The 20,957-nt window shown below is 44.1% G+C and overlaps 1 protein-coding gene across 2 annotated transcripts; it reads left to right on the forward strand.

Moving 5' to 3' along the window:
* The first annotated feature begins 1,389 nt into the window (after window positions 1-1,389).
* LOC129841389 (zinc finger protein with KRAB and SCAN domains 8-like) lies at window positions 1,390-20,622 on the forward strand. 2 transcript variants are annotated; one of them, XM_055909640.1, is made up of 5 exons: window positions 1,390-1,866; window positions 12,518-12,648; window positions 12,825-12,992; window positions 17,150-17,261; window positions 17,420-20,622. In XM_055909640.1, the coding sequence occupies exons 1-5, from the start codon at window positions 1,620-1,622 to the stop codon at window positions 18,214-18,216; spliced, it is 1,455 nt and encodes a 484-aa protein (XP_055765615.1). In that variant the 5' UTR covers window positions 1,390-1,619; the 3' UTR covers window positions 18,217-20,622. The 2 variants fall into 2 exon arrangements, with proteins under 2 accessions (XP_055765615.1, XP_055765614.1); XM_055909639.1 differs by lacking the exons at window positions 17,150-17,261; window positions 17,420-20,622 and having other exon boundaries at window positions 1,392-1,866; window positions 12,825-14,634.
* Window positions 20,623-20,957: the final 335 nt, after the last annotated feature.

Below are 20,957 nucleotides of genomic sequence, written 5' to 3' on the forward strand. Positions count from 1 at the left end.
TTATTGGGACCTCATAGACGGTGAGTGGCCACATTACCCGGGGGAGAAGTCCAAACTGTAGGCACCAAAGCTTGAGCTTCCCAGGCAGTAGGGTCTTGTTGATGTTCTTAAGACCATCGGCGATGTCCTGTCTTACTTGATCTTTTACCCGGAGGCTTTCGTTGTACCATCTACCTAGGCTCTTGATGGGTTGCTCAGACACCGTTGGCTAGTTGAGAACAAGTTCTCATTTACAACTGCGACCTGGCCAAGATAAAACATAGCAGTTCAACACATACAACAACACAGTTACACATGGAATAAACAAACATACAGTCAATAATTCAGTAGAAAAAGTCTATATACAGTGTGTGCAAATGGGGTAAGATAAGGGACGTAAGGCAATAAATAGACCATGGTGGCGAAGTAATTACAATATACCAATTAAACACTGGAGTGATAGATGTGCAGAAAATGAATGTGCAAGTAGAGATACTGAGGTGCAAAAGGAGCAAAATAAATACAGTATGGGGATTAGGTAGTTGGATGGGCTATTTACAGATGGGCTATGTACAGGTGCAGTGATCTGTGAGCTGCTCTGACAGCTGGTGCTTAAAGCTAGTGAGGGAGATATGAGTCTCCAGTTTCAGTGATTTTTGCAGTTCGTTCCAGTCATTGGCAGCAGAGAACTGGAAGGAAAGGCGGCCAATGGAGGAATTTGCTTTGGGGGTGACCAGTGAGATATACCTGCTGGAGTGCATGCTACGGGTGGGTGCTGCTATGGTGACCAGTAATCTGAGTTAAGGAGATAAGGCTTCACCTAGCAAAGACTTGTAGATGACCTGGAGCCAGTGCGTTTGGCGACGAGTATGACGCGAGGGCCAGCCAACGAGAGCGTACAGATCGCAGTGAAATCGGAGTAGATAGTCAGAGTGAATTTACGAACGCACCCTAAGGCTCTATTTTCTTTCTCGCTACATTGTTGGGAAGGGCCCATAAGTAAACGTTTCACTGTTAGTTCACACCTGTTGTTTACGAAGCATGTGACTAATACAATTAGATTTAGATGGTATAAAGTTGTTCTATTCTTACTAACACATTTATTTCCAAACAAGTATGTTCTGCGAAAAAATAGTATATGAAATTTCGAATGCACCATTGCGTTGACTCCTACCATTCGTTCACTTTGCTACAGCGCGTCAAACATGTGAGTCGAAAAAGACGAGTGATTTCTACTAAATCAAACGACTAAATTAGTATGCAGTTTAATTATTAAACATATAGTACGCTAGTATTGGTATTCGGACACAATCAGTGATCATAGGAGATTTGATGTGTAATGTAATAAATAGGACCGTATTTCAAAACAGTGCGCATTCTTTTTTAATTTAACTACGCCCTTTGAGCAATGACGCCAACCAATAAGATCATTTCAATTCTGTGTAGAAGGAAGTTAACCGTGACCAAGTACAATTTCACGTTAGCGTTTATTATTTAGATGTTTATTAACACCCTGGAACTCAAACTCATTTAACTGCACAGCATCACATAACTCAGGTATTCTTTAATTCACGTTGGAGACAGGACTTGGTCGATATGTTATCTAGGTAACGCTAGCTAGCTGCTAACGTTAGCTAACAATGGCTAACTGTATGGTTTTTCACACTCAAATAGCATCCATAATGGAGGTGCTAGCTAACGCAGCTGTGGTAGAGATCTGTAAACTCGTAGACGACGACTATGCAGTGTTTCGTTTGGAAATGTCTCAAAGCCAGAAAGAGAACCGGGGATTGCGGAAGAAACTACAGCTACAGGAACTGAAGGTGGCACGGGAGCGTCGTACTAGCAGTGTCAAGATCCTCGACCGATACAGAGGAATGACAAGAGGTACATTTTGCAGAAGGCCGAGGCTGCGGGCCCCCTCTGGGCATGTGTTCAGATGTGTTACCCAAAATGGTGTCTTGGTCCTAGAGAATGATATTGGACTCAAGCTTGTTAGCATGGGCAGCGCCATTGAGTACTTTCACCGTTTTGATGCAGTCAACTGGGTGGGACTTCCTATGGGTTAAGGAAGGATCACATTATGCCATTCAGGGATCTTTGATCAGCCAACGAATTATACTCGTGAGTAAAAATTCTATAACTGCAGGTGGCAGTAAATCGCCAACTTTGGCTTTATACATGTTCAAACAACACCGTACAGGTGGCAGTATGCACGCTTTCAGTTTGTTTGCCAACTCATAGAAGTAGTAGAAAAATAAAATGGACTTCAAAATGGAGATGGCCTCAAATCAAATTGTGTTTGTCACATGTGCTGAATACAACAGGTGTCTACTTCACTTTGAATTGCATGCTTACAAGCGCTTCCCAATGATGCAGAGTAAAAAATAAGCAAAATACAAATTATAACATGAGGTATAAAACACACAAAATTGAAACTATATACATGGAGTATCAGTACCATATCACCAAAGATATTTATAACTAACCCAAGATAGTTCATCTGTGTCATATACAGTGGGAGCAAATGAAGCATACTGGTGAGAACAAGCAAGGAGGTGGGCAAAGCCAAGCACGAGCTAGCGAGATCCTATTGGAGTGTTATAGTATGTATTTGCATATTTTCATTAGGGAACTCCTCCTCTGAAGTGCGCATGTGCACAAACTCAATTTGACATTGCACTCCTTCTACACAATGTAATTATTTTTGGGGGGCAAAGGGTCAAGTCTATAAAATGTAGTGCACTGTGTTCATAACAGATTGTGGTTTTGGGATCAGACGTTTCATAGTTGAGAATTTGCAGAATGTCGGCCCAGTTTCACCATACTCTCCCACTACCAAATCAAATGTTATTTGTCACATGCACCGAATACAACAGGGTGTAGATCTTACAGTGAAATGCTTACTTACAAGCCCTTAACCAACAATGCAGTCTTAAGAAAATACCTACCAAAAAAAGTAAGAGTTAATAATAACAAATAATTAAAGAGCAGCAGTAAATAACAACAGCGGGGCTATATACAGGGGTACTGGTACAGAGTCCATGTGTGGGGGCACCGGTGTTGAGGTAATATGTACATGTAGGTAGAGTTATTAAAAAGTGACTATGCATAGATAATAAAGAGTAGCAGCAGCGTAGAAGGGGGGGGGGGGGGGGGGGTTGTAATGCAAATAGTCTGGGTAGCTATTTGAATAGCTTGTTCAGGAGTCTTATGGCTTGGGGGTTGAAGCTGTTTAGAAGCCTCTTGGACCTAGACTTGGCACTCCGGTACCGCTTGCCGTGCGGTAGCAGAGAGAACAGTCTATGACTAGGGTGGCTGGAGCTTTTCACAATTTTTAGGGCCGCAGGTAAGGAGGCCAGATGTGGAATCCTGGGCTGGTATGGTTACACATGGTCTGCAGTTGTGAGACCGGTTGGACGCTCTGCCAAATTCTCTAAAACGACATTGGAGGCAGCTTATAGTAGAGACATGAACATTAAATTCTCTGGCAACTGTTCTGGTGGACATACCTGCTGTCAGCATGCCTATTGCACGCTCCCTCAACTTGAGACATCTGTGGAATTGTGTTATGGCAAAACTGCACATTTTAGAGGGGCCTTTTATTGTCTCCAGCACAAGGTGCACCTGTGTAATGATCATGCTGTTTAATCAGCTTCTTGATATGCCACACCTGTCAGGTGCATGGATTATCTTGGCAAAGAGATACTCACCGACAGGGATGTAAACAAATGTATACACAATTGGAGAGAGATAAGCTTTTTGTGCATATGGAACATTACTGGGATCTTTTATTTCAGCTCATGAAACATGTGACCAACACTTTACATGTTGCGTTTATTTTTGTTCAGTATATACGTGTACGTATGTGTTGGGCTGTATCGACATTATGGACCGAATATATAGTATTTCTGAAGAATACGTGGATAGAATAGTATATGGGCCTCCCGGGTGGCGCAGTGGTCTAGGGCACTGCATCGCAGTGCTAGCTGCGCCACCAGAGTCTCTGGGTTCGCGCAATTGGGCTAGCGTCGTCCGGGTTAGGGAGGGTTTGGCCGGTAGGGATATCCTTGTCTCATCGTGCTCCAGCGACTCCTGTGGCGGGCCAGGCGCAGTGCGCGCTAACCAAGGGGGCCAGGTGCACGGTGATTCCTCCGACACATTGGTGCGGCTGGCTTCCGGGTTGGAGGCGCGCTGTGTTAAGAAGCAGTGCGGCTTGGTTGGGTTGTGCTTCGGAGGACGCGTGGCTTTCGACCTTCGTCTCTCCCGAGCCCGTACGGGAGTTGTAGGGATGAGACAAGATAGTAATTACTAGCGATTGGATACCACGAAAAGGGGATAAATCAAATTTAAAAAAAAAAATAGTATATAGTTGAATCGGATGAACTTGACTAGAACACACTATATACATAATTAGGCCTACACTGTTGTCATCTGCAAACTTGATAATTGAGTTGAAGGCGTGAGTGGCCGCACAGTCATGGGTAAACAGAGTACAGGAGGGGGCTGAGCATGCACCCTTGTGTTGCCCCTCTGTTGAGGATCAGCGTAGTGGAGGTGTTGTTGCCTACCTTCACCACCTGGGGGCGGCCCGTCGAACACCAGGACCCAGTTGCACAGGGCGGGGTTCAGACCCAGGGCCCCGAGCTTAATGATGAGCTTGGAGGGTACTATGGTGTTGAAGGCTGAGCTGTAGTCAATGAACAGCATTCTTACATAGGTATTCCTCTTGCCCAGATAGGATAGGGCAGTGTGATTGCATTGTCTGTATTGGGGCAGTTTGCAAATTGCAGTGGGTCTAGGTGATGAGATCTTTAACTATCCTCTCAAAACACTTCATAATGACAGAAGTGATACAGGGCGATAGTCATTGAGTTCAGTTTTGTTTCTTAGGTACAGGAACGATGGTGGACATCTTGAAGAAAGTGTGGATAGCAGACTGGGATAGGGAGAGATTGAATATGTCCTGTGAACACCAGGGATGCTGTCTGGGCTGGCAGCCTTACGAAGGTTAACGCGCTTAAATGTCTTATTCACATCGGCCACGGAGAACAAGAGCTCACCATCCTCTGGAGTGGCCCGTGTTGTCAGCACTGTGTTATCCTCGAAGCGGGCGAAGGAGGGATTTAGTTTGTTCGGGATCAAGACGTCAGTGTCCGTGACGTGGCTGGTTTTCCCTTTATAATCCGTGATTGTCTGGAGTCCTTGCCACATACATTTTGTGTGTGAACTGTTGAATTGCGACTCCACTTTGTCTCTGTAGTGACATTTTGCCTGTTTGATTGCCTTATGGAGGGTATAACTAGACTGTTTGTATTCAATCATATACCCAGTCACCTTGCCCTTGCCGTGGTTAAATGCGGTGATTCACACTTTGTTTTGCGGCAATGCTGCTATCTATCCATAATTTTGTTTGGATAGCTTTAATCATCACCGTGGGAACAACATCCCCAATACACTTCCTGATGAACTCAACCACCGTGTAAGTCCGAACAAGTCTGTCTGCGTGATCAAAACAATCTTGAAGCATGGATTCTGATTGGTCAGACCAGCATTGAATAGACCTTAGCACAGGTACTGAAACTGTTTTTGAGTTTCTGCCTAAAAGGAAGGGAGGATCAAAATGCAGTTGTGATCTGAGTTGCCGAAGGTTGTTCGGCGGAGGGCCTTGTAGCCATCCCGGAAGGGAGAGTAACAATGGTCGAGAGTTTTTGAAGCATGAGTACTTCAGGTGATGTGTTGATAGAACTTAGGTAGCCTTTTTTTAAAGTCCAACTCTAAAACATTCGGCCTCGGGATATGCAGTTTCCAGTTTGCACAAGGTCCAGTGTAGTTCCCTGAAAGCTGTCGTGGTATCTGCTTGAAGGGTAATATATACGGCTGTGATGATAACCAAAGAAAATTCTCTGGGGGGGGGTGGTCGACATTTGATTGTGAGGTATTCTAGGTCGGGTGAACAAAATTACTTGAGGTCCTGTATGTTACCACAATCACACCGTGAGTGGTTAATCATGAAACATACACCTCCGCCTTTCTTCTTGCCGGAGAGTTCCTTATTCCTATCTGCACAATGTATTGAAAACCCAGCTGGCTGTATGGACAGGGACAGTATATCCAGAGAGCGCCATGGTTCTGCGAAACGGAGTATGTTAGTCCCTGATGTCTCTGTTAGGAGATCCTCGCCCTGAGCTCATCTACTTTATTGTCCATAGACTAAACATTAGCGAGTAATATACTCAGAAGCGGTAGATGGTGTGCGCGTCTCCTGAGTTGGACTAAAAGTCCACTCCGAATACCTCTCCTCGGCCGGCGGCGTTTTGAAGCAGCCTTTGGGATAAGTTCAATCACCTTGGAAGGTACGAACAAAGGATCCTATTCAGGAAAGTCATATTCCTGGTTGAAATGCTGGTGAGTTACCGCCTCTCTGATATCCCAAAATTATTTATGTATGTAATAATGCAAATAACATTATGGGCTAATAATTTGAGAGAGAAATAAAAAAACTATACTGTACAGTTGATTAGGAGCCTGAAACACGGCGGCCATGTCTGTCAGCGCCATCTTTCCATAAGACTGGGACGAGGAGAGATTGAAAATGTCTGAAGACACTTGCCAGCTGGCCTGTATAGGCTCTGAGAACACGCCCTGGTTTTGTGAGTGTTTTAACTCGCGTCGCCCATGGAGAGCGAGATCACACAGTCATCCGGAACAACATGGGCTTGCATACATTACTCCATGTTTTCCTTGAAGCGAGCATACAAGGCATTTAACTCGCTTGGGAGTTCTGCATCACTTGGCATTTCACAGTCTGCAAGCCCTGCCACATCCGAAGGGCATCGGAGCCAGTAATAGGATTCCACCTTCCTCCTACATTGTCATTTTCCATGTTTGATGTCTCGTCAAAGTTCGTAGCGGGCTTTTTTGTAGGCGTCATGTCTGTGTCCTGTTCTTTGTAAGCGGTAGCTCTAGCCTTTAGCCCAGCGCGGATATTGCCGGAAATCCATGGGTTTTGGTTTGGATACGTTCATATGGTCACTTTGGGGGAAGACGTCATCCATGCACTTATTTACTTTACTGACTTTATTGTCCCCATGGGGAAATTTTGTTGCTGTGGCGTTTAAATAACAAAACAAAATGACAATACAACTTTTATAACAGTTACATACCAATAAAAAGAGACTAGCCTGCTGGTCTTACTGGGTCGATAGGAACATGAGCCCAAGCTATTTAGGAGGGATATCACACCTGGCACAAATTGTCTAGTTCTGTTTTTCCTGTCGAGGGGTGCCCTATACCTGTGCCCAGAGGGGAGTAGTTTAAAGTCCGGGGTACTGGGGGTGGCTTGGTTCTAAAATGATTTTGTGAGCCTTGTGAAGGGCCCTGACCTTTTAAAGATCTCATCCAGGCCTGTCTGTTTGACTCCAAGTACCTTGCTTGCTGTGGTGATAATCCTTCTCAGCATACTTCTCTGGCTGACAGTGGAATTGCCAAACCAACAAACAATACAAAAAGTTAAAATACTCAATTAAAGATTTGTAAAACAGTCAGTATAGTACAATTAACATTAAAAGATCCCAGCTTTTTGAGAAAGTACAGTCTCTGTTGACTCTTTGTAGATCAGGTCTGTACATTTACTCCACTGAAGCTTATTGCCCAAGAGGACACCCAGATATTTATATTTCTCTACAATCTCTATGTTCTGATTTCTGGTTGGTGTTGTATGCTTCCTGAAGTCTATGCACATCTTTGGTCTTATTAGTATTGAGGACCAAGTGTGATTCGTCACGCCACTCTACAAAGTAATTTAGGACCGGGCCATGGTGTTCCTCGTCATCATGCAACAGGCTGAGTCATCAGCGAGCTTAACGCGGTGTCTATCAGGATGGGAACTAGTACAACTATTCGTGTACAAGATATACAGGAGTGGGGACAAAACACATCCCTGAGGAGAGCCTGTGTTGTTGTATGTCCGACATGTGGGGCTATTTTGACCCGCTGTGACTGTTGGCTCAGGAAGTCCAACAGCCACAAAACCAGCCCCACATCTAAGGAGAAGTCCCGAATGAGTCTCTGCCAGAATGTAAGGCTGGATTGTGTTGAAGGCAGAAGGAAAGTCAACAAACAAAACCCTGACATGGGATTTGGCACACTCTAGAAGTCTGTAGACCATGTTGAGGAGAGTAAGAATGGCATCATCAACTCCTCTGCTGGGCTGATAGGCAAACTGAAATGGGTCGAGGAGCTTCTGGGTGATACCGAGAATGACTTTTCACAATTTTCTCAAGGTATTTCATTATTAATAATGTCAAGGCGACAGGGCGGTAGTCATTCAGCACAGAGGGATTAGATGCTTTAGGAATTGGTATATTTATTGACTTTTTCCACAATACTGGTACGTGTTGCCGGTCAAGCGAGGATTGTAAAGTGTCTGTAAAAACACCAGCCAATTGTTCAGCACAGTGCTTTAACACATGTCCACTTATTTTGTCTGGGCCTGGGCTTTTGTGTGCGTTACATCCCCTGAACAACTTCAAATTATCAGCCTGTTTAACAGCAACCCTCTCAAACATTTAAAGATGCTTCCATTTGTTTTACCTCCAAGGTTGTCTGATTCAAATCTTGAGGAGAAACCATTCAGTTCATTAGCAATGTTCTGGCCCTCATGTCTCCCAAGGTCAGAACTGGTTTTTCCCCTGCCTATGTGGGGGGCGCTAGCCATGGATTTAATCCCCTGCCAGGCCACCCTTGAGTTTCCTGAGGATGGTCCTCTCCTCCCTTTGCTTGTATGCCTCCTTGTCCACCAGTATCTGCCTTTTGATCTCACATTGTACATCTCTTAAAGCCTGTCTACCACCCTCAGCATAAACTGCCTTCTTCCTATCAAGTGATTATAGATGTTTTGATACCCAAGGCTTATTGTTAGGGAAGATTTACAGGTTTTAGTGCGCACAACTGACTCAACACAGTCTGAAACATTGGAGTTCATCAAGATCAGAGCTGCTGTCCTCATACCTCCCACATAGTACAGTCAAAACTCCCTTGGAGACGAGTGATACTGTTGTCCTTCCAGATCTGGAGTTTTTTTTTTAACTGTAGGTTTCTCCCTCTCCAGGAGGCAACAGTAGGTTGGCCTAAGGTAGACCACATTGTGGTCTGATGTCCCCATGGGAGGTCTGGTGGTGGCAGAACGCATTTGGTATTGTCCCATAGCACAAATCAAGTCAAATTTTTCCTAGTGTGACATTTCACATACTGGTGGTATGTGCGCAGGACTTTGTGCAAAGTACAGTCCTTAAAATCCCCTAAAATAAATATGGGTGCGTCTGAGGAGATGGATTCCAGTTTCTGTGACAGATATATCATCTCTGATGCCTTTGTTATATTAGCTTTAGGTTGAATTTACACAACGGTAACAAACAATTGGGGGAGCTCACGGGACAGATAGTAGGGTCCTAGTGACACAGAAAGCAGTTCTATGTCGGGGGTACAGAGTCTCTCTCACCAGGATCGATTTACACCACTGGTCCCTGACAAGCAGGCAGATGCCCCCGCCCTGATATTTCCCTGTGACTGTCAGATCACGGTCCGCTCTGACCAGAGAGAAGCCGGCCGGCTCCACTTCCCTGTCCAGGACTCTGTCATCCAGCCAAGTCTCAGTCCTGTGTCATGTCAACAGTAAAGCATCCTGAGACCATTCATGTGTGGTGTTGCTTCTCAGCCAAGGGAGTGGGCTCCCTCACAATTTTGTCTAAGAACACAGCCATGAATTAAGAATGGTACCAACACATCCTCCGAGAGCAACTTCTCCCAACCATCCAGGAACAGTTTGGTGACGAACAATGCCTTTTCCAGCATGATGGAGCACCTTGCCATAAGGCAAAAGTGATAACTAAGTGGCTCGGAGAACAAAACATCGATATTTTGGGTCCATGGCCAGGAAACTCCCCAGACCTTAATCCCATTGAGAACTTGTGGTCAATCCTCAAGAGGCGGGTGGACAAACAAAAACCCACAAATTCTGACAAACTCCAAGCATTGATTATGCAAGAATAGGCTGCCATCAATCAGGATGTGGCCCAGAAATTAATTGACAGCATGCCAGGGTGGATTGCAGAGGTCTTGAAAAAGAAGGGTCAACACTGCAAATATTGACTCTTTGCATCAACTACATGTAATTGTGAATAAAAGCCTTTGACACTTATGAAATGCTTGTAATTATACTTCACTATTCCATAGTAACATCTGACAAAAAAATATCTAAAGACACCGAAGCATCAAAATTTGTGGAAATTAATATTTGTCATTCTCAAAACTTTTGGCCACAATTGTAGTAAGAATTTTGCTGTATTGGATTCCGCAGCCAGCAGCGTTTATCATCATTTAGTCCGTTTGTATCGGTATGTACAAGATCAGTACAACACCCCACCACTATAAATCCATCGTTGGCAGATTGTTTGTGAACTAAGTTTACAGATTGAAAACATAAAAGAATGCCACACACACTGCGGGATGCAACAGAGCCGCGCCCCTTCCTCTTGACAGTGTTATGAGCCACGCCCCTTCCTCCTTATTGGTAACCTCAATGCTAATGGATGAATCCGGGAACATATCTCAGTCTGTACTACAATGGCGCTGCCCTTGCTCTCACTGACCCATAATGGGACAGATACAATGTGATGTCTATCGTCTTGGTTAGTGTTTGGATAGTATGCAATACTTACCCTGCACAATTTGTTTTATTTTACCAGGCAGGTCAATTAAGACTATTCTTATTGCACAAAGACCGTTTCATATTCTAACCATATTTCCTATTGTCATACTTTTAAAAGGATGTGATGCATTTTACATAATCAATAAATACACTGCTCAAAAAAAAAGGGACAACTAAAATAACACATCCTAAATCTGAATGAATGAAATATTCTTATTAAATACTTTTTTCTTTACATAGTTGAATGTGCTGACAACAAAATCACACAAATGATCAATGGAAATCAAATTTATCAACCCATTGAGGTCTGGATTTGGAGTCACACTCAAAATTAAAGTGGAAAACCACACTACAGGCTGATCCAACTTTGATGTAATGTCCTTAAAACAAGTCAAAATGAGGCTCAGTAGTGTGTGCGACCTCCACGTGCCTGTATGACCTCCCTACAATGCCTGGGCATGCTCCTGATGAGGTGGCGGATGGTCTCCTGAGGGATCTCCTCCCAGACCTGGACTAAAGCATCCGCCAACTCCTGGACAGTCTGTGGTGCAACATGGCGTTGGTGGATGGAGCGAGACATGATGTCCCAGATGTGCTCAATTGGATTCAGGTCTGGGGAACGGGCGGGCCAGTCCATAGCATCAATGCCTTCCTCTTGCAGGAAATGCTGACACACTCTAGCCACATGAGGTCTAGCATTGTCTTGCATTAGGAGGAACCCAGGGCCAACCGCACCAGCATATGGTCTCACAAGGGGTCTGAGGATCTCATCTCGGTACCTAATGGCAGTCAGGCTACCTTTGGCGAGCACATGGAGGGCTGTGCGGCCCCAAAAGAAATGCCACCCCACACCATGACTGACCCACTGCCAAATCGGTCATGCTGGAGGATGTTGCAGGCAGCAAAACGTTCTCCACGGCGTCTCCAGACTCTGTCACGTCTGTCACGTGCTCAGTGTGAACCTGCTTTCATCTGTGAAGAACACAGGGCGCCAGTGGCGAATTTGCCAATCTTGGTGTTCTCTGGCAAATGCCAAACGTCCTGCACGGTGTTGGGCTGTAAGCACAACCCCCCACCTGTGGACGTCGGGCCCTCATACCACCCTCATGGAGTCTGTTTCTGACCGTTTGAGCAGACACATGCACATTTGTGGCCTGCTGGAGGTCATTTTGCAGGGCTCTGGCAGTGCTCCTCCTTGCACAAAGGCGGAGGTAGCGGTCCTGCTGCTGGGTTGTTGCCCTCCTACGGCTTCCTCCGCGTCTCCTGATGTACTGGCCTGTCTCCTGGTAGCGCCTCCATGCTCTGGACACTACGCTGACAGACACAGCAAACATTCTTGCCACAGCTCGCATTGATGTGCCATCCTGGATAAGCTGCACTACCTGAGCCACTTGTGTGGGTTGTAGACTCCGTCTCATGCTACCACTAGAGTGAAAGCACCGCCAGCATTCAAAAGTGACCAAAACATTAGCCAGGAAGCATAGGAACTGAGAAGTGGTCACCACCTGCAGAACCACTCCTTTATTGGGGGTGTCTTGCTAATTGCCTATAATTTCCACCTGTTGTCTATTCCATTTGCACAACAGCATGTGAAATTTATTGTCAATCAGTGTTGCTTCCTAAGTGGACAGTTTGATTTCACAGAAGTGTGATTGACTTGGAGTTACATTGTGTTGTTTAAGTGTTCCCTTTATTTTTTTGAGCAGTGTAGTATATGAAGTGTTACCTTACATCCTTGCCAAATGTAGACTGTCATTAGTGTACAATATACTGTTAATCATTGAGAGTTGCTAACCTAACCACCTTTTTCCCCCCAATAACTCTCAGGTGAAGGGCATCTCACTGGAGGCCACAGGAGCTTTGTGAAGCCAGCGGGACACAATACATGGAGAGTTGACCAACCAATCACTGTTGATGAGGGGAGTGGAACTTCAACCCAGCATGTTATCGTGATAGAGGTCAGTGTCATAGTGTAACAGAACGTTACAGTACATCATGTGTCCTGTTTATTTCAGAAAGACTCCCCTCAGCTATTCATGTACATCTTTATCTGCCATAAGAGCTTGTGAGTTCACTGCGACATTGTTATCCATTTAAAATGCAGTTTTAATAACCTCCTCTCTTCATGTGTCAGTCTGCAGATGTAGAGGCTGCAGGTCCTGGAGGATCGTCTCTGGTCAAGCAGGAAAAGTCTGAAGGAGAGGAGGACCCACAGCACAGCAGAGACATCCACCCTGTAGCCACGGAGGACCTACACACCGCTGCCGCGCCCAAGCCTAGGACACGACGCAGCATCACGGAGGTCAGTGGAACGCCGAACGCCGTCCTCAAGTCAGAGACAGACACCGAGACTTTAACTCTAACCCAAAGGCTTTTACCCACAGGATCTGACCACAGGTCAGATCCAGAGAGACTGGAGCCACTGGGCTGTTCTCCTGCTCCCAGTTCAGAGTATTTACTTTACGGTAACCCAAGCCCGAGGACAGCTCAATCCAATCGGGACACAGGTGACGCGTTCGAGACTGGCAATGATCTGTCTTGTTCTTACGCTACAGAGATGGACCCTGGCAACATATCCTTGGGTTTAGAGACACAGACTGATCTGTCTAGAGGGGACTGGAACCGGTACAGTAGTACTGTATACTCTGAAGGGTGCCTAGATAAGAAAGGGGAGGTTATAGTTGTAAATGACGTAAAAGTGGAGGGCGACGCTTCTCCCACGTGGAATGTAGACGAGACTCATTTAGGAGGACACTCACAAGGCAAAGATTTCTTAGATTACAGGGGAAGCTTAAAGACAAATCCAAATGTCACCACCCACTACGCTTTACACAATTTCAGGGATCGCGACCCAGTGTCCACATTGATGGCCCCTTCGGATTCACTCGACCGCGTCCTTTTCGATCAGATATTGAACTCAAAGGACCAAAGGGCCAAGGCACATGGTGGGTGTGCAAAATCAGGAAGTAGTAAAGAGAAACGGTTCCTCTGCGTGTTCTGCAACAAAGGCTTCAGCTGCCTCCAGAATGTTGAGATCCACCAGAGGGTCCACACAGGGGTGAAACCCTTCAGCTGCCCCCATTGTGAGAAAAGGTTCTCCCAGGCTTGTGACCTGAAGAGGCACCAGAGGGTCCACACAGGGGAGAAACCATATAGCTGCCCCCAGTGTGAGAAAAGGTTCTCCCAGGCTGGTGACCTGAAGAGGCACCAGAGGGTCCACACAGGGGAGAAACCATTTTGCTGTACCCAGTGTGACATGCGCTTCGCCCTGGCTGGCAACCTGAAGATGCACCTGAAGGTCCACACGGGAGCTTCTCAGAGGGAAGCAGCAGAAAAACCATTCCACTCTAACATAGAAAGTAACCATTCCACTCGATAGCTTCTGATGTTTAGATCAAACCCTGCTCACTGTTGAATATTGTGTCCAGACATTGTTATTAATTTATATATGCCTAAAAAGTATGTTACATTGTTTGTACTGTGTACCTATATGATGTTCACAAATGCCTATTTCATTACTTCCATTCAACTGCTTAATTTTTCCTAAGACACTTTTAATGAGAAAATGAATGCAGTTTATCAAGTTCATGCAGATTTTTTTTTGTTGAAACATTACATGCAAGTCATTTAACAGATTTTTTTTATTCAGAGCGACTTAGTAGTGCATTCATCTTAAGATAGCTGGGTGAGACAACCACATATCACAGTTGCAGGAAGTCACTGCTTTGATGTTCTTTGTACTCCATGGAGTTGTCAATCAACCGTGATGTGGTTTTGGAGCTGGCAGTCCTTCCCCGAGAGGAAGAGCAGCTCCGTCTTGTTGAGCTTGAGGTGGTGGGCCGGGTACGCAGAGAAACACGTATGTGTGGTTTTCGTATGGTGCATTTAAAACTTGTTTTATGTTGAATAAACACAAAATTGGACTTTTCGTTCTAAGACTTTAATTGAGACTCTCTTCAGTATACATCACATCTGATATCACCTTATTTTGCATACACACAACCGCACTTTATAACCAATTAGGGCAGGAATTGCCAGGCACCTCGTGATACAATATGTATTGCGACTCCATGGTTCAAACATTTCTCACCATAAGTCTGATGCAGAGGGACCAGAGAGCCATTAGAACACTTATTTTGATCAGTTATGAAAATAAATTGGCTCCCTATTTTAAAAAAGAATATGGAGAACAAACTATGAAGCAAAACAGCTACAGTACACCACTACTTTAGTCAGGTTTGTCTGACTTTTGACTTTTTACCCACAACGTCATATTAATGTCCATGATGGGTTTAACAATGAAGTAACTAATGACAATATAGGATTCAAAAGTAGGGGGGATTTGTAAACACTTCATGTTGAAAGTGTGTTTATCTGTGTGTACGTACCTGAGGGAGTGTATCACTTGTCTCTTCCAGGAGGAGGGTCCAGAGGTGCTGCTGGTGAAGGAGGGGTGTGAGGAGGGTCTGAGGAACACTGAGGTCATGGATGACAACCAGACTACACCTCCTGAACCCACAAAGGAACCAGCTGAGCAGCACAGGACCACACAGTCTCACTGAGGTGAGCCTACTGTGAACTACTGTCTGAATGGTATTAGGTCAGGGCCCGTATCCACAAAGCCTATCAGAGTTGATCTAGGATTAGTTTAGGATTTTAGATTATAATGAATAAAGCTACAGTTGAAGTCTGAAGTTTACATACACTTAGGTTTTAGTCATTAAAACTCGTTTTTCAACCACTCCACAAATCTTGTTAACAAACTATCGTTTTGGCAAGTCGGTTAAAACATCTACTTTGTGCCTTTATATCGTTTGGAAAATTCCAGAAAAGGATGCCATGGCTTTAGAAGCTTCTGATAGGCTAATTGACATAATTTGAGTCAATTGTAGGTGTACCTATGGATGTATTTCAAGGCCTACCTTCAAACTCAGTGCCTCTTTGCTTGACATCATGGGGAAATCAACCAAGACCTCAAAAAAAAATTGGAGACTTCCACAAGTCAGGTTCATCCTTGGGAGCAATTTCCAAACACCTGAAGGTACCATGTTCATCTGTACAAACATTAGTACACAAGTATAAACACCATGGGACCACACAGCTGTCATACCGCTCAGGAAGGAGATGCGTTCTGTCTCCTAGAGATGAACATACTTGTGTGAAAAGTGCAAATCAATCCCAGAACAACAGCAAAGAACCTTGTGAAGATGCTGGAGGAAACAGGTACAAAAGTATCCTGAAAGGCTGCTCAGCAAGGAAGAAGCCACTGCTCCAAAACCACCATAAAAAAGCCAGACTATGGTTTGCAACTGCACATGGGTACAAAGATTGTACTTTTTGGAAAAATGTCCTCTGGTCTGATGAAACAAAAATAGAACTGTTTGGCCATAATCACCATCGTTATGTTTGGAGGAAAAAGAGGTAGGCTTGCAAGCCGAAGAACACCATGCCAACCGTGAAGCACGGGGGTGGCAGCATCATGCCTTGCTGCAGGAGGGACTGGTGCACTTCACAAAATAGATGACATCATGAGGATGGAAAATTGTGGATATATTGAAGCAACATCTCAAGACATCAGTCAGGAAGTTAAAGCTTGGTTGCAAATGGGTCTTCCAAATGGACAATGACCCAAAGCATACTTCCAAAGTTGTGGCAAAATGGCTTAAGGACAACAAAGTCAAGGTATTGGAGTGGCCATCACAAAGCCCTGACATCAATCCTATAGAAAATTTGTGGACAGGACTGAAAAAGCGTGTTCGAGTAAGGATGCCTACAAACCTGACTCAGTTATACCAGCTCAGTCAGGAGGAATGGGCCAAAATTCCCCCAACTTATTGTGGGAAGCTTGTGGAAGGCTACCCAAAACGTTTGACATTTAACATTTACATTTAAGTCATTTAGCAGACGCTCTTATCCAGAGCGACTTACAAATTGGAAAGTTCATACATATTCATCCTGGTCCCCCCCGTGGGAATTGAACCCACAACCCTGGCGTTGCAAGCGCCATGCTCTACCAACTGAGCCACACGGGACCACGTTTGACCCAAGTGAATCAATTTAAAGGCAATGCTACCAAATATTAATTGAGTGTATGTAAACTTCTGACGAACTGGGAATGTGATGAAAGAAATAAGATTCTTTACTATTATTCTGACATTTCACATTCTTAAAATAAATTGGTGATCCTAACTGACCTAAGACAGGGCATTTTTAAATGGGATTAAATGTCAGGAATTGTGAAAAACTGAGTTTAAATGTATTTGTATGTAAACTTCCGACAGATTCTTGTGGATACGGTCTTGATTAATTTGGTCTTAAGTGTCAAGTAATCAAATGAAGTAACACGTTTGCATAGTACTCATAGCAATCCCTCATTGCCCAATCAGAAGATGCTTCATAGCAGGGTGCTCATATCAGATTTCTTTGATCCAACATCCTCTCACTCTGTATCTCTGACAGTCAGTAGACATGGAGGATGGGAAGCCTGATCTGCTGCTGGTCAAAGAGGAGACAATAGAAGACGGACCAGAGAGCATTGACCTGCTAAGTGGACTGAAGATGGGGGAGCAAGGTAAGGGAGAAATACATACAGTAATATATCTTCAATGGGAATAGTGATGCACCTGGCTATGATTTGAAACAATGAATGAACTTGACAATGAAAAAAATCTCCATATGTAGAGTTCTCTGCCATGTTTGTAAAGTCTATTTTGTAACCTCTTCCTGCAGGTGGTTCGCTGGAGGCTAACAGAGGAGACTGGACGGCCATCTTGGATTCCCAGACCCAGACGGGTGCAGCCAAGCGCCCAGGGGACAACATCACAGAGCAGGCCAGTGGATGGGACAACGTCCTCAACTCTGGGCTGGGGCACAGCAACCAGAAACAGACAGTGAAACACAAAACAACAACCAAACTTATTCTCCATAACAACAGACTGGATGAGACCAGGGCAAGGCGTAGATTTGGTCTGCGGGGACGAGGTGGTGTCTATATGCGGCAGGAGAGAACAGACACAGACTCGGCTAGCGATGCTGCGTCCTGCTCCTATAGTTGTGATTCAGAGAGACTGATGGCGCCTCAGGTTAAACCCCTAACAGGTGCCGCCTTCAGCATGCCTTCTATAGGATCTATCAACTGGAACATGGACCCTGCGACAACACAGACACTCCCTGGCCTTCATCCTCCTCACACTCTTCTAATGTTAAACCAGACCTCAGACAATGACAGTGCCTCAACATTAAATGGCTACACAAGCCCATTGACAAATGACAGTAGCAGTAATTCTATCAGTAGATCCGGTGGCAAAGAAAAGCGCTTCCCGTGTCCGTTCTGTGGGAAAGCCTTCCGTTTCCCCAAACAGGTGGAGATCCACCAAAGGATGCACACGGGGGAGAAACCTTTCGGCTGCGACATGTCAGGCCAGTTTTTCACACTCGTCCAACCTGAAGAGACACCAGAGAGTCCACAGAGGGGAGGAATCCTACAGCTTACCCAGTGTGAGAAGAGGTTCTCTCACCAGCACTAGCTGAAGATCCACAGGAGAAACGCCATTCGCCTGTACACACTGCGGAAAGAGGTTCTCAGAGAGGAGGTACTTCAGGATACAAGCAGAAAATGCACACGGAGTACAGCCCTCAAACTCAACTCTGGAACTCAATGCCAGTTCCACAGCATTTTTTTTCATTGTTCTCCTCTAAATCAGGCACTGATTTAGACCTGGGACACCAGATGGGTGTAGGGCTGTTAGTTAGATCGTCTTATGACAGCAGTCAAATTCCACGTGACCATTTAGTCACGGTAATCTAGCTTCTCCAAGCTCTGATGATCATTAGTAGCCTACCAAACTTGCTAACTGCCTGGTGCTCAGCATTCTGTTGTCCCTCTTATCACTCTAACATCAATGAAAATGGAATCCAACACTTCACGAGAGCCTGTTGCGCAACATTTCTATAGACTATGCAATTGCATGAGAAAACGGAGTGATGGCCTCCATTTAAAAAGAGGATCCCATGAGATTTCTATAGGCTAGGCCTACTATATTTATTTCTCAACTTTCCTAATATTAAGTACATTGCTTCTCTTTTCCACAGGAGTACAGCCTATCTGGCTGGCATGAACCACTGGAAAAGCGTCCACCATTAGCTATTTAAGTGTATTTTTCCCCCCACTGCCCCTGTTTCGAGACAGGTCCATTCTAAATCAAAACTAATTTCACACATATATTATTTAGTATATGTAAAGACAAGATTAAATCAAGAATAGTATGATGGGTGACAATATTAGCGTTTCATTTGTAAATGATGCCCAGTGTGTGGAGTAAAGCAGGAAACAGTGCATGCCTTTTTTAAATCAGTCACACACCTCATGTAGCCTAGCCCATATGTTTTGATAAGGTTTTAATAACTTCTTAAAATGAAGCACATTAATCTGTTACAACGGGTGTAGAGCCTGCGTTTCAAGATTCTAAAGTGATTTCATTCCAAGGTAGATTTGCTTTTAGCCAAATCCTTTTAGAGCAAGCCAAATAATTTCATGATTTGAAAAGTTATCCTAGATCAGGATTCATTGTTTGAATGGTAAGATGACAATCTTTTGAAGGAGTTTGCTTTAAAAATGGTGTTTTCCCGCTAATGGAACATTCACGCTTACAGCATACGGCTGTGTGCGCATTGCTGCGCTTATAATGTGAAGAAATAGCCTAATAGTTAACATTTTTAAGCTAAACGTTCTGATCTTTTTCGTCAGCCACATTGCTTTAAAAAGGTTTTGATGCTGGTGGTTGTATTAATTTGGGATCTATCGCATCCCATAACTGTCCCAGGCTATTTATTTCTCGCACAGAATAGGTACACTTTTGTACTATGGGGGCTAGTGCTTTTGCTGTTTGTTAGGCCTACTCATCTTGTTGGCTGACAAAGTAAATGTGGACAGTTCTTCCAATATCTTCAATATGCGCCTCGGAATTTGATAGGAGCACGCGCAGTTGCGTCCGTCTTCACTTGTAGCCTGTGAGAAAGAGCCGATCACGTGACGGAAAGCCATGTGAGTGAGGTGCTTCAGAGCACCCAGCCAGAAGGAAATTATAATTATTATATTCAGCCCAAGGGCACAACAGCCATTGGCCGCAAAAGGCATGGATTTTTTTAGGGGGCATTGCGGCCACACAAAGGGGATGCAGCCGGGAAATTCTAGGCATTATCAAGTGCTTGTCAAATTGTAAATGAGAAACTGATGACGTGTGTACCACCTGCACAAAAAAAGAAAGCAGAGCTCATGCCTTTAATGCACATTTTTTCAAATCGTCATTAGTCACATCATGCAGCCTTACAATGTATTAAAAATCCTAACATATAGCTAAAAGTTTCACAACAACATTTACATAACTCTAAATGAAGCATATTAGGAGTACCTGTTTCTTCGTGGACCGCTCTGTAAAAATGCTTCACTCATGAAGTGACACCTATGTCCCTTAGGTTCATTCTGGTGTTTTATATTGAGAATGCCTTAATTAACTTGACAAAGTAGTGAAGATGTGTTTAATGTTGAACATTTTCCAAAGTTAATTTTATCCAAGCGAGGGTACCAATTGTACAGAAAAGGTAGGGTTAAAATAGTGAGTTATTCCACTTACAGTTTAGCAGACACTCTTATTCAGAGTGACTTAGTGCATTCATCTTAAAGGCCCAATGTATCTGTTTTTATCTCTATCAAATAATTTCTGGGTAACAATCAACTACCTTACTGTGTAGGCTCGGGCGGTTTACCGTATACTGAGGCATTTGGAAATAGGCACGGGAAGTTTTCAATACCATTAACTATTTATTTTATACATTTGAATATACTTGTCACTTATTGTTTTGTGCAATAAAAGTATTGTACTTCAAAGTTGAGTATGACCATTTTGATGAAATGAAATACAAAATTGGCTGACTGACTTGGTTGTTTTTGTATCATTGCAGGGACTGAGTTTCCCGTATCATGCTTAATTTAAAAAAAAATAACTACAATGGCTCCATATTGTTGGGTACTTGAATCATAGTGTTAGAGATGGGTTAGACTGTGGTAAACATTTTAGAATATGTCATGTTAATTATATACAGTGCCTTCGGAAAGTATTCAGACCCATTGACCTTTGTTACATTACAGCCTTATTCTAAAATTGATTAAAATATTTTTTCTCCTCAATCTACACGCACTACCCCATAATTGGGACACAAAAACAGGTTTTTAGATATTTTTGCTTATTTTACATAAGTATTCTGACCC

The sequence above is a fragment of the Salvelinus fontinalis genome, chromosome 42 (assembly GCF_029448725.1).
Source record: "Salvelinus fontinalis isolate EN_2023a chromosome 42, ASM2944872v1, whole genome shotgun sequence".
Taxonomy (NCBI): domain Eukaryota; kingdom Metazoa; phylum Chordata; class Actinopteri; order Salmoniformes; family Salmonidae; genus Salvelinus; species Salvelinus fontinalis.